General features: G+C 39.7%; 1 protein-coding gene across 1 annotated transcript in view; it reads right to left on the reverse strand.

Moving 5' to 3' along the window:
* Nucleotides 1-13,999, reverse strand: part of LOC119246213 (amine oxidase [flavin-containing] A) — a 65,706-nt gene that overhangs the window by 40,442 nt on the left and 11,265 nt on the right. The window contains exons 2-3 of the mRNA XM_037512501.2: nucleotides 7,698-7,792; nucleotides 5,995-6,132 (exon numbers count right to left, since the gene is read on the reverse strand). Of these exons, the coding sequence (XP_037368398.1) occupies nucleotides 5,995-6,132; nucleotides 7,698-7,792 (233 nt within the window). The remainder of the gene's footprint in view (nucleotides 1-5,994; nucleotides 6,133-7,697; nucleotides 7,793-13,999) is intronic.

Raw genomic sequence — 13,999 nt, forward strand, 5'->3', positions numbered from 1 at the left:
TAAATAAATAAATCTTTAAAAAAAAAAAAAAGAAACTAAATCTGAGATCTATCCCTGTAGGTTTATAGGAAACAGAAAAGAGGATTTGAGAGAAAATTACTAAGGCTGACCAAATAGCTTTCCAACTAGTACAGGCATTCAAAATAATTTCTGTTATTAAGACTTCCTATGACCCACAAGAAGTAAATGAAGTCTCTGCAAAATGGAAGGCAAAAAAAAAATGAATTGCTAAAGATGAATTTTTTATAAGCTACACCCATATATCTTTGTACTGAATACCTTATAGATCAAACTGAATATGTAAACATTTTCAGTCTCTACTTTTAAAAACTTACACATAACTGTAATTTAGAGAAGAAAACAAATAATCCTGATTGTACTACCTCATTTCTATAATTCAAACAGAATTTGTTATCATGAGCACAGGCCCATTTCTACTTCCACTTCCTTAACCTAATTGTGTTTTTTTCATCTTCTATCCTAATTTATACAAATTACTTTAAATTCTCTCTTGTGTTTTCTTTTTTAAACTAGCCAGGGTATAATAGCATAAAATAAAATACTCATATCGCATTCACATTTTGACTAAGAAGTTTCCATAAATGATTTAAGAAAAAGAATATATAACCAACAATTCCAAACCATGCCCTAGATCTCTAGACATAGTATTTTAACACAGTAGTAGAATCCATCTGTGGTTCCAGTCGGCTAAGCCTACCAGACTGGTCTAAGGGTGGCTCAGGAGTCAGGTGCCTGCTGAAGGTCAGAGAGGTTCCAGATTTGTGTGTCGGGGTGCAAGAGAAGAGAAGAAGCCACTCCAGTGAACAATGCCCCATGACTCCTGGGTTACCACCCCCTCCACACATGCTCCTGGGTCTGTAAGTTTCCCTACTGCCAAAGTGGTATCGTAAGATTCTCCAGAGCCTGTTGGGGTAAGGTAAATTTTGACATTTCTTAGAGCAATTAGAGAAGTTCAGGAGTTGACATTTGCCCAGGGAATAAAGAACAATGTAAGTCATAGAACTGTGGGCTCAAGAGCTGGAAAAACTCACTTTGGTTCACAAGTACCCTGAGCATAATTTTTCTCATCTGTAAGATTTGGGGTGGGATTAGGTAAATAGCCACTATACCCCTACCTAACTTCAATGGGAAGCTCAAATGAGGTAACAGATGTTGGCACATTAGGGATGGAGTCAGGAGGAATGAATTCAGGTGATTAAGAGAAAGACATGACAGACAATATCCCTACAAGACCTGAAAACACTTTTGGCGTTTAAAGTTCCTACTGAGAGGGATTGAAAGTATAACTTTCAGGGGCCTCCCTGATGGCGCAAGGGGTTGAGCACCGCACCATGAAGCAATCTGCAGCCTCTGCAGCATGAGTTCGATCCCCGGCCAGTCAGGGAGCAACCCACATAGCACAGCAGACCTCTCCTGACTCGCCCGCTGCTCCCCTCAGTGGTGTATTTCCCCTGTTCTGTTCCCCACTCTGTCTCTTGTGACTCCTCTCACCCCCCACACCTCTGGCCTGTACCCCAGCTCTTGTATGCATAAATAAATCAATCCTTAACAAAAAAGTGTAACTTTCTCTGAAGACAAAAGAAACACTTTGTGAGTTGACCTGGAAAGGTATCAAAAGCGGTTAACATATATGTCCCTAAACCAAAAGAAATACTCTATTACAAGCATGGGGTCAAAGATGCAATTATATCTGGCAAGCATTAAAACAAACAAAAAACATATCCTTTGCTTTCAACACAGCCTGCTAGCTAAAACAAAGTTCACCTCTTAGCAACAACAAGAATTTGCTTGGTATTCCAGAACACACCCATTTGAAAAGCCTTTGCTATCGGCCGTTGGCATAGAAACCGTGAGTAAATGGCTGTGGGAAGAACAGAATCAATACAAGGAAAAATAGCTTGCTTAGCTATTACTATCAGTAAAGCCTACACTGTTTTAAATAAATTTTTATCACACCATTCTCCAAAAACAAATGTGTGGTATATTTGGTTTTTTTGTTTGCTTTTTAATTTAGAGAGGATGTGAAAACAGGGAGAAAGAGGGAATGCATGAATATGTCAATTTCTCTTTCAAAGCAGCTCCTGCAAAATGCCTTGCTCCATCTCTGACAGTGTTCTCCCTCTCCACACCCCTCACCCTACCTGCATTACTACGACCAGCAGGAAAACACTGAAAGAAAAAAAAGGGGGGAAATCAAGCATTTCCTCCTCTTTCTCCAAGACCTGGAACTGCAAAAAGTCTCCAAAACTCAATGAAACTCAGCTCATCAAATGACTGTAATAACGGTGCACATTATTTACTAATGCAAATAATCAATCAGTCAATTCAAGAGGAATTCAGGACACTTGCTTCACTTACGCCATCCAAAGGAAAAGAATTGATAATGACATTGGCACTGAAGTTTTAGTAGAAGGTAAGTGAAACATGTGGAGATGTGAAGCTGTACTCACAAAATTACATAAATAAGCAACTGACAAAATCTGAGGGGAAAAAACTGGTAACAAGAACATTTTAAACATATATAACTGATGCAACTTCAAATCTACCTTTTAGGTTAAATACCACATTATTAATTTATATTAATTTAAAAAATCAAATATAATCTCACCAATTGTATCATATGCACGACATAAAACCCGCTTATTGTAAAAACCAGTTAAGAATTTATTATATAGAAATCAGGATCTACTAAAGCAGAATTAGAATAAGAATTCTATTTACAGGATCCATGAAGGATACAGGCAGAAATGCTAGCTAATATTATTTATTTATTGTGATTTTTCACATGTCCACTTGTTCACAAGCTCCATTGTCAGCAGAAATTTTGATCATATGTCCACCATTGTATGTCCTGCCTGTAACAATATCTGGTACAGAGAAGCTTGTCCAGTAAACTAATAACTGATTAATGAATTTATCATAATAATATGAACCTTCTATGATGGAAGTAGATAGATACAGATAGTCTCTCCCAGAAGGGATAAGGTGAGATAATGAAGGTAAAGGCAGCCTGGAGCGTGCTAGGAACTCAGTCAAGAAGGGTTAGGGCTGTCATTATATGGGAATGCAGCTGACCTTGAGGGATCAATCACTATGGCCATGATTTCAATTTGTTTTTTATTGTCCCAGCTGCAGGTGACACAGAAGTCATAGCACTATGCCTGCCACATGCTGCATGTTCAATAATCATGAACAAGTATCATTACTATTGTGTTGACATGCATAGCCCTGAAATGGCAAAGATCTGTATTTTTGTGAAAGAAAAAATACAGTGAGAGTTGAGTAGCTCTGGCCACCAGAACCTGTGCTTTTCCTTAGGAACTGAACTATCAATGATGTACCACCCTAATCTTAAAGAAAGGGTCTCAGCAGCAGCCACAGAGAAAGTGACCTTGGAAGTTACTCTTAATGTTTCTCTTTCCTTACTTAGGCACTTGATGGGGCATGTAACATTTGCTTAAGCTTTTCCATGAGTTCCTCCTCCACTAATGCCTGCAGTAGGACTCCCAAAGTATGGAATGATCACAACTCCATTTCTGAAAGTGGGGTTCCCCAAGAAGCCTAGAAGATTCCAGAGGGATCACAAAACACAAGCTAATGATACTTAACTCATTAAGACCTGTCAGGAAGGCTGAACAAGCATGCCATGGTCACCAACAACTTTCAGGAAAAGTCAGAATTCTCAAGTAGCACCTTTTCATGTTACTGCCCCCTTCCTTACCTCTGTATCAAGAACAATGAGGAGTTGAATTACTTGCAAAAGTTGGCAGGGTGCCACCTTCAAAATCCCACCTCACCCTCATGCTTGAGAGTGGATATCTAGAAGACTAGCAGGTACCTAGTTTGAGGACATAGGTACAAATTTCCAGATTTTCCCTTTTAAAATGTACATAAAGGCACAATGAAGGGGCAGAAGAATAAGACAGTGAAAGATGTGCACTCTTTAAATAACTATTCATTATCTGAGCTGGGCTTCGGTGAGATACATGGTGAGCTATCTCTTCCAATGAGTCTGGGTTTAGCAAGGAAATATTGGAGGTCCAGCACACTTCTATTCGGGACCTCCTTTCATTCTGAGGCTATACACTGGGATCATGAAGAGCATGCATTTGGAGTGGGCAGACTGTGCTAGTTTTAGAGCCTTGGCAAATCATTTTACTTCTCTGAACCTCAGTTTCCCCCTCTGTAAAATGGGGATATTCATGCCTGTCTAGCGGGGTGGATATAAAAATTTAATGAATTTGTGAGTAAAAAGCACTTAGTTGTTTATTGTGAACCCCCAGGGAAAATTAATATCCCTCAGCCCCTGACTGTTAGGGAGAAAGAAGATTCTAAGCACAAGCCTGCTTAGATTCCAGGATAATCATCAGACTCATTTTCTTCCCAGTTGGACTGGAGAGTAAATTTATGAAACTGTTTAATCAATAGTTGAGTCCAAAGGATTTGTTTTCTCTCCCTACAATAAATGTGCCAATAAACATAAAAGTACTCAATAAATATCAGCACTATTATCTTTACCATTGTTATCACTTACTTGTCCAGGAAAATACCATGCAGTGAAAAGAGAAAGTGGGAAAGCAAGGGGTTTTTTCCCCCTTTTTTAACTGTGGCCTATTGAAGCCAGTGTTCCTAAACACAAACGCGTTGCACAATTTTTAGTACTTTCTTCATTCCTCACCTCCCCCTGACATCCAAACCGCTTTTTCTAAAGGCTACTGGTTTGTTTTTTCACGTCATTGCCAGACTCTCTCAAGCACCCTTATCCCCGCTGACCATCACATTTTTCCAAGACTCCCCATCTCACTGATTGGAAACCAATTTGCATATACCACAAATGTTCTCAGCTCCAGACTCCTTAAGGTGCCAGGCCCACATTATATTATAGCCTGGGATGGAGTGCAGGGTAGAAGTGCCTATTTAGAAATGAAGTGGTTGGGCCTCCCCTGGTGGTGCAGCGGTTGAGGGCTGGGCTGCGAATCTGCCCGCAGCCTCTGCAGCACCAGTTTGATCCCTGAGCCCCAGTGAGGGTCCCACATGGCGCGCAGACCTCTCCTGCCACACCTGCTGCTCCCCTCAGCAGTGTATTTCATTGTTCTGTCTGTTCTGTTCCCCGCTCTGGCTCTGGTGAATTCTCTCACCCTCCTGCGCTTCTGACTGTACCCGGATTCTTGTATAAATAAATAAATTAATTAAAAAAAAAAGAAATGAAGTGGTTACTGGCATGGGAATTCTGGTTTTAGAATGAGTAAATGACTCCTGACCAAAGGCAGCTAGTTCTAGGAAGTGGGCTATAACATCAGATCAGAAACTTGATTTCTTAACGCACGTTTCCAAACTCCAGGGGCTCCATGTTTGGCTTCAGTGAGAAAGAATAACACCGGCAACAGCTGCTGTTTGAGTGGATATCAGCAGTTAGTTTAAACAATTTCTTGTTTAAACAGTAGGAAACGGCACAACCCAGCTAGACTTTCCAAAAGTCAAGGCTGGGTACAGAGAAAATTACCAAAACATGCTAAGAAATATCAGGTTAAAAATGAGGCTGAATAACCCATTCAAAATCTTAAAAAGTGGCCTCAAAATATTTTGTTACTTGGAGCCTTAGAATTGCCACAGAGAGGTTTCAGGAGTTGCTTGGGACTCTGTGTGTGTGTGTTGCAGATACCTTACCTCCATCCCCATGTCCATGCAGATGTATTATAGGGAGGGAGGGAAAGAAGCTGACAGCCTCCCATCCCTAATCCCCTACTCTAGTTGGGCTAGGAGTACAGGTGCAGCCTTTGAAGACCACATAATTCCAAGAGTCCACAAGGATTTTTTCAGAAAGAAAAGAAAGGCAGAATATTAGTTTCAAGCCTAGAGACTATTTTTATGATTGTTTTGAGAAAAAACAAATAATTGAAAACAAAACCAAATGTGTCTCCAAATGCAATGTCCTCCCCCACACTGGTCATGGGAGCAAAACATTAGGCTTACCTTCACGTACTGAACCAGTCGTTCATTCACATTGACTTTATAAGTCTCTAAACCCAGTTCTTTCGATAATCGTAAGATCTTGTTCTGGGTTGGTCCCACATAAGCCCCACCGACATCCACGTAATCAACATGTTCATTCTGTAGAAAGAGAAAAGTAGTCAGAAGACTTTAGTTCAAATGTGAAAAACGTTTTCTATAACTTTTTGTTTTGTTTTCTGTATCTTATAAAAAACATTTATTTTTTAGAACTTAGATATACCTTACATAACTCTTCTAATGTGAAATTTGAAATGGAAATTCTTTTTCATCCACTCAAAAACTGGGCACAACCCAGTATACACACTTCACTTCATTCATCAACCCCATTTGTATAATTATTGGTGAGGCCAACTCAACAATGACATGCAAAAAGAATAAAGAACACTGTCGGATATCCTGCTGATCTAGATCCTTTTCAAGTATTTTTTTTTCAATCGTTTCAAAGGTTATTATCTGTGCTTATGGGGGGAGTTATGACTGAGGGAGCCACCTTGAGATTTATTGGCCCTAATTCTCTGATTTTCCCCAGACGAAATCTTAAATCAGTCACATAAATGGGCTCTTAATTCAAATTTAAACACAGGGAAGAATGCATCATGGGAAAAGAGTCCACAAAAGTATAAAAAGATTCATATATCTGACAGATTATTTAAAAATATGCAAACCTTCTTTCATAAACTGAAATTGTTTACTTTCCTCCTCAAATACAATTCTATACTTTTTCCAGCATTTTTAGTGACACATTTCCCAATGATTTAGTAATTGAATAGAGGTGAGTTACAAATCCTCTGTGTATGTGTGATAACTTCTTGTAAGTCTGTTTCTATTTTGTTGTTTACACTAGTTCTCATTCATGTTGCCTTTTCTCCTTGTAAAATACAGATATAATCTGAATCCTAGGAGGGGGATATCTTTCTCAGAGAAGATTTATGTCTTCCCTGTCCAGCACCTGGAGATGCTAAAAATCCTAGGTAACTTCATTGTATTTTCTGTGCCTGAGAAGCTTTGAAGCTGGGCTGAAAGGCAATGTGGCTGAGTTTTCTTAGGCCTTAGTCCTAGGATATTGCCCAACCCAAAGCACAAGGAGTTTACCAACACCTCCCTCTATATGCACACTTTGGAGGGCTCTGAACTTAACCCTCTGTTGTCCTAGATTTTTAAGACTTTTGAAAGAACTACTTAGCCTTTTTGCTTGTTTCTTCAGCAGTAGGCAAACTCCCACTCCTCCACGCCCAGAGAGAAAGTAAATCAATCTTTCCTGATCTTTGCCCAGTGATTCTTCACTACCTAGCTGATGCTTTGAAGGGGTGTGGGGGGGGGAAGGGGGGATGTGTGTAGTCACTTTGAATCCAGCCAAAACATCACCCCATTTGAGACACAAGATGCAAGACACTCTTTGAGGTCTCAAGTATGGAAACTATGATACTGTACTGAAGTTATTTGTTCACATGAACTTTCTTCACTAGAATGTAAGGTACCAAAAGTGAGAGGCTATCATTTCTCATTCAATGTTTGTTGAAGAGAAAAAGAATGAACACTTATTTCATGGAGTAGCTTAAGGCTATGGAACTTGAATGGCTTAACTGCAGCTCTCTTTTAGTCCAATGGCTCCACTTCTAGTTTGTGTAAGGTATTATATTAAGGTAAGTATTAAAGTCACTTACCCTCACAGTATATGTCCTTCCACCAACTCTGTCACGGGCTTCTAAGACCAAAACATTAGTGCCATGTTCAGCTAAAAGTTTGGCAGCCGACAGCCCTAAAGAGAAAACAAGACAGAGAAATAATTAATGTCTAAACATGAAACATCCAAGATTTTATCTTTTTTATTAATGAAGTACCATTGTTTTACATCTCTTAATATTCTGACAATAGAGGATTTCTCCCCTTAGGTGTGGTCATCATAGCTTTCCCAATATCGAAGCACCCACAGTCCTCTGCCAGAATGCGTTATGCTCTCCCCCTCACCCAAGTTTTCATCCCTCCTCTCACCCTCCTCTGTTGGATGCCTCCTCTCTCAGCTTGACCCTCTGTTTGGGTATCTCTATATTCCACAGATAAGTGACACCATCTGGTATTTATCTTTCTCCTTCTGGCTTACTGCACTGAGTATAATCCCTCCCAGCTCCATCCAGGTTGCCACAAATAGCATAAGTTTATCTTTTTTGATTGCTGAGTAGTATTTCTTTTTGTATACATACACATCTTCTTGATCTCCTCATCTGAAACATCCAAGATTTAGCCAGATCTGCACATAAAATAATACAGTACAACAGACACAATCCATTGATTTTGCCCTCTTTCTAATAAATTGACTGTAATTGAGTCACCAATTTTATTATCACAAATATAGTATATATCATAACTATATCATCGGATTGTTAACAGAAAAAAATGTAATTTTGTTTACATGTATACTTTGGTTTTGGTGATAATCAGTCCAATTTAAGTGAATTTACTAGAGCCCGGTATCAACCCTTATCATACCCTTTTCCAGGAACCCTGATTGTATAAACAGAAGAGTGTATTTTCTTGGAAATTTCCCCTAGCTACACCAAGTCTCAGTATATCTGGTTTTTCTTTTTTTGAATTAAAAATTCTATTTAATCACCTCTTATGATTTATATCTGGAGTAAATGTTTGCAAGACCTTGTTTTCTCCATTAGATTCAAATTTACCTAAAGTAGGAACCATGCTCTAAACTGTAATACTCAAGACAGCTACCTGCTAACATCTGTATGCACTTCTGACCCATATGAGAACAATGTACCCTTACACTGCTGACATCCAAAGATCTATGTATGCAACGAATCACAAAGAAAGGTAACCATGACAGGGCCTCCCTGGTGGCTCAAGGGATTAAGCACTGCTCTATGAAGCAATCCATAGCAGCACGAGTTCAATCCCCCAGCCGGCCGGGGAGCAACCCACATGGCGCAGACCTCTCCTGACTCGCCCGCTGCTCCCCTCAGCAGTGTACTTCGGTCAATCGGCCTGTACTGTTCCCCACTCTGTCTCTGGTGAATCCTCTCCCCCTCCCCGCCCTCCGCATCTCTAGCCTGTACCCCAGCTCTTGTATGCATAAATAAATAAATCTTAAAAAAAAAAAAAAGGTATCCATGACAGTTTAAATTCACATCAGTGTCTGCAATACTTGGTGCAATGAATTTCCTGACACAAAGCCAATGGCTTCTTATGCTGACTGCAGAAAAATAGGGATGGAGGTATGATGAAAAACATGTTTTTGCATCAATCTTTTTTCCTATGTTTGATTATTTCTTCAGGTTTATCTCCTAGTTTAGTTTCTTGCCAGTTCCTTTTAATAAATCTAACTATAAACTAATTAAATAAAAAACGTTTATTAGAATTAATCAGGTGGCTCCACTTCTAAGAAGGAGGAACTTGCCTTCTGCTGCCTAAGGAGAAGCAGAAGTGGCTCTGAACTCCAGCAGCAGAAGGACCTGCAGCAGGTTTGCCTGCTGCCCCCACAGCCTCCCAGTTAGCATAGTGCTGCATATCTTACAGATCAATTATACATGCCTTTCCTGTTGCCTCTACCAACCGACCCTTGAAGTAGAATTCATTATCGCTACATTCCAGATGAGAAAATCATGTGCCTAATATGATCACAACAAAGTCTTCTGAAAAGTGAAGGGTTTTACTTCTCACTTGGCCTCATAAAATCTAACCAAATATGTAAGTCTAAGCCAGTTTGATAAATGGGATTCAGTGCCAACAAAAAATAAACACCACTCAAGAGGTTAAAGGGGGAGGGGGAGCAGGGCTAGCTGAGTCAGTACAATGACCACATCAGTGACAAAGATCATTTTGCAATTTGGCTTTTAAGGATATAACCAAGTGAAATTAAAAAGATGACAAAGAATGGTTGTTTCTGCATTATAGGGAAATGGTTGTATCTCAGCAAAGGAAGTTTAAACTCTTAGTTTAAGAGAAGGAAAACAGGGGCCTCCCCGGTGGTGCACGGTTGAGCGCTGGGTTGCGAAGCTGCCCACCGGCCTCTGCGGTGGCCGGTTCTATCCCCGGCTGCTCCCCGGCCACTGGAGGAGGGTCCCACATGGCGCGCAGACCTCTCCTGCCGCCCGCTGCTCCCCTCAGCAGTGTACTTCGGTCCTTCTGTCTGCTCTGCTCCCCGCTCTGGCTCTGGTGAATTCTCTCACCCTTCCTCACTTCTGACTGTACCCAGTGCATGTATAAACAAAAACAAACAAACAAATAAATAAATAAAGCATGCCTCTATTTAAAAAAAAAAAAGAGAGAGAGAAGGAAAACATTTAAAATATTTCAAAAGAATTTCAGAAAAAATGGGCTTAAAAAGATCTTGGGATTTGAAAAGGAAAGATTCTATTTAGAAAAGCAGTTTTTCTAAGATACTGAATAAATGGGATACTAATGTTTTAGTTTTTGAGTGCTTATTGTGAAGATGAATTTGATTAGAAACTTCTATGGTAATTCAAAGGTTAGTAAATACAGAATATGGAAGCAAGATGCTATTAGAAAAGCCATTATATTTGAATAATAACAAAACCAATTTGAACAAGTAACTAGTAAGTCATAAATAAAACACAGAAAAATGGTCCAGAAAATATTTTCTAATATAACAAACTATTGTTGTCTGTTGATTGCAATGGAAAAAATGAAGAAGATGCCTGCTTCAGGATGTAAGCCCTCAACTCTTTTTTGCTCTTATTCTGTATATTCTACCATGCATTCTACCCTCCCTTCATCACTACACAATTCAACAATCACTTAGAGAAAACAAATCATATCTTAGTTGTCAACTGCACAGGTTAGGGACTTTTGCCATAATTTTTCAAAAGATTTATTTGATTGATTTAGTTGATTTCAAGTTCAACAAAAGATAGTGAACATGGAATTGCAGGAATTTAGAAAAACTAAACAAGGGACCAGGAAAAAGACTAATTAATACAAAGAAAAAATCAAAATCAACAAGCAACTATAAACCAGACTACACTGGGGAGGAGCAGGAAGAGGAAGGACTAGGGTCAAAATAAGGGGGGGGATGCAATTGTATGGGGAATATAACCAAAATGAAAATGCATACATTGTGCAAAAATGAAAAATGATGTAAGAATTATATAAAATTAAAAAATAAAATAAAAATGAAAAAATAAATTCCTCTCTTAAAAATGGAAAAAAAAGAACATGGAATTGGGAAGAGGTATGAGTCCTTACCAGGATCAGTCCTTACCAGACAGTAAAAGCTGGCTCCAACACATACCTTCAGCTGTGAAGAAGATTCCTGGCCTCAGGTCAGAAGAACAGCTGGGAGGAGTAAGGAGTCAAAAAAATGAAGCTAGACTACTACCTCACGCCATGCACAAAAATCAATTCAAAATGGATTAAAGAACTAGACATAAGACCTGAAACCATAAAATATATGGAAGAAAAAATAGGTGAAATACTATGTGACATACACCTCAATAACGTCCCCCAAAGCGAAGCTAGTGAAGGAAAGGATAAACAGATGGGAATATATAAAATTAAAGAGCTTCTGTAGAGCAAAAGAGACATTAACCAAAACAAAGAGATATCCCACTGATTGGGACAAAATTTTTGCACACAACATTAATGATAAGGTGCTGATCACAAAGTTCTACAAAGAGCTGATGAAATTCAACAAAAACAAAGTAAACAAACCAGTCAAAAAATGGGCAGAAGAGCTAAAAAGAAACTTCTCCAAAGAGGAAATGCAAATGGCCAACAGGCATATGAAAAAATGCTCAACATCACTTGTAATCAGGGAAATGCAAATCAAAACCACAATGAGATACCACCTTATACCAGTGAGAATGGCACAATATCAAAAAAACTAACAACAATGCTGGCGAGGATGTGGAGAAAAAGGAACTCTCCTACATTCTGGTGGGTATGCAAAGTGGTCCAACCACTATGGAAAGCTGTGTGTCGGTTCCTCAAACTGCTAAAAATGTAGCTTCCATATGATCCAGCAATTCCACTCCTAGGTATCTACCCAAAGGACACAACAACATTAATTCCAAAGGGCACCTGCACCCCTATGTTTATAGCAGCACTATTTACAATAGGAAAGCTATGGAAACAACCCAAATGCCCCAAAATAGATGACTGGATCAAGAAGATGTGGTATGTATACACACTGGAATACTACTCAGCAATCAAAAAGATAAACTCATACCATTTGCAGCAACATGGATTGAGCTGGAAGGGATCATGCTCAGTGAAATAAGTCAGAAAGAAAAAGAAAAATACTGGATGGTCTCACTCATAGGAGTAATGTAGAGGATCCAAATAAGGGATCAGGGGGAAAAAAGTAATTATAATAAAGTGAAAATCAAAATCAACAAGCAACTATAAACCAGTGACATTCTGCAGCGGGGGAGAAGGGAGTAGGATTAAAACAGGGGTGGGAAGAGCACAGGGACTATGGTGAGGGTACACGGGTGAATTGGTGGTGGGAATTTCACAGGGACTATAACCGAGATGAGAAAGCATATATTGTATAAAAATGAAGAACAATGGAAAAAAATAAAACAAAAAAATGGGCCTCCCTGGTGGCGAAAGGGGTTAAGACGCAACCTATGAAGCTGTTCGTGACCTCTGCAGCACAAGTTCGATCCCCAGTTGGCCAAGGAGCAACCCACATGGCGCAGCAGACCTCTCCTGCCTCGCCCACTGCTCCCCTCAGAAGTGTACTTCAGTCAATCTGCCTGTTCTGTTCCCCGCTCTGTCTCTGATGAATCCTCTCATTGCCCCTCCTCCACCCCGCACCTCTGGCCTGTACACACCCAGCTCTTGTATGCATGAGTAAATATATCTTTTAAAAAATGCTCTTGGTTAAACAGAAAAAAAATATAATTGAAATTCATTCATAGCGCCTCCTCCATGGTGGCGCAAGGGGTTAAGATGCAACCTATGAAGCTATCTGCAGCCACTGCACCACAAGTTCGACCCCAGGCCAGGGAGCCACCCACATGGTGCAGCAGACCTCTCCTGACTTGCCCGCTGCTCCCCTCAGCAGTGTATTTCAGTCAATATGCCTGTTCTGTTCCCCACTCTGTCTCTGTTCCCCTCTCAACCCCCACACCTCTGGCCTGTACCCCAGTTCTTGCATGCATAAATAAATAAATCTTAAGAAAAAAAGAAAAAGAAAAAAAAGGAGGTCAGAGAGGGGGCAGAGTGCCTATTATATCAGCAAGTGTATGAGATCCATTAGGTTGCAGGGAATCAAGGCTCACCTAGGAAAGGTGTCCTAGACTTTCAAATGTCCTAGTGTCATAAGTTTGTGGTTCTCCCACTGGAGTGTTTTAGAGAAGAGGTCTAAGCGGGCACTAGCAAAAAACACTATGTCCTTCACCTGCACTGAGAGGTCCTCCCCTCCCTGATCATTAGGAAGGAGGGAGCCCAGGACTCCTGAATGTTCTGTGGTTTTCTATGAGACAGCCCAGAGAAGTTATATTCACTGAGAGTCTGTTAGGCCTTATTGTTAAATAAAGATCTCATCATTTTCAAAATGCAAAAACCTGAAAAGAGGAAAACAGCAGCTCATGGCCCCAGCAAATCATTAATCACTTTGCATTAAGTATTTTAAATAAGGATGATAAGTTTAAAACAATACAATTTCTATTCTGATTTCTCCCTTTTTAAACATTTGAGTTTTAAAGAAACATAAATAAAGTTGGTTAATGGATTGGAGAGGTTAAAAAAAAAGTGCAAGTCTGTAAAAAGCACACCTTATTTGAGAATTCAGGCAATATTAGTCCTGGTTATTATTAAATCAGCAGAGCCTGTAGACAATATATGAGGCTGGTATCAGTATTGTCATGGCAACCTCAAACCAAGCTCCAGCCTCATAAAGCCACTGCCTGTGGAAACTGTTCTCACAGAGTGCACCGTACTTCTAATACCTTGACATGACTGCTGTCCACATAGAAAAACATAGAAAATG

The sequence above is a fragment of the Talpa occidentalis genome, unplaced genomic scaffold (assembly GCF_014898055.3).
Source record: "Talpa occidentalis isolate TD23 unplaced genomic scaffold, MPIMG_talOcc4v2.1 talOcc4.15, whole genome shotgun sequence".
NCBI lineage: Eukaryota > Metazoa > Chordata > Mammalia > Eulipotyphla > Talpidae > Talpa > Talpa occidentalis.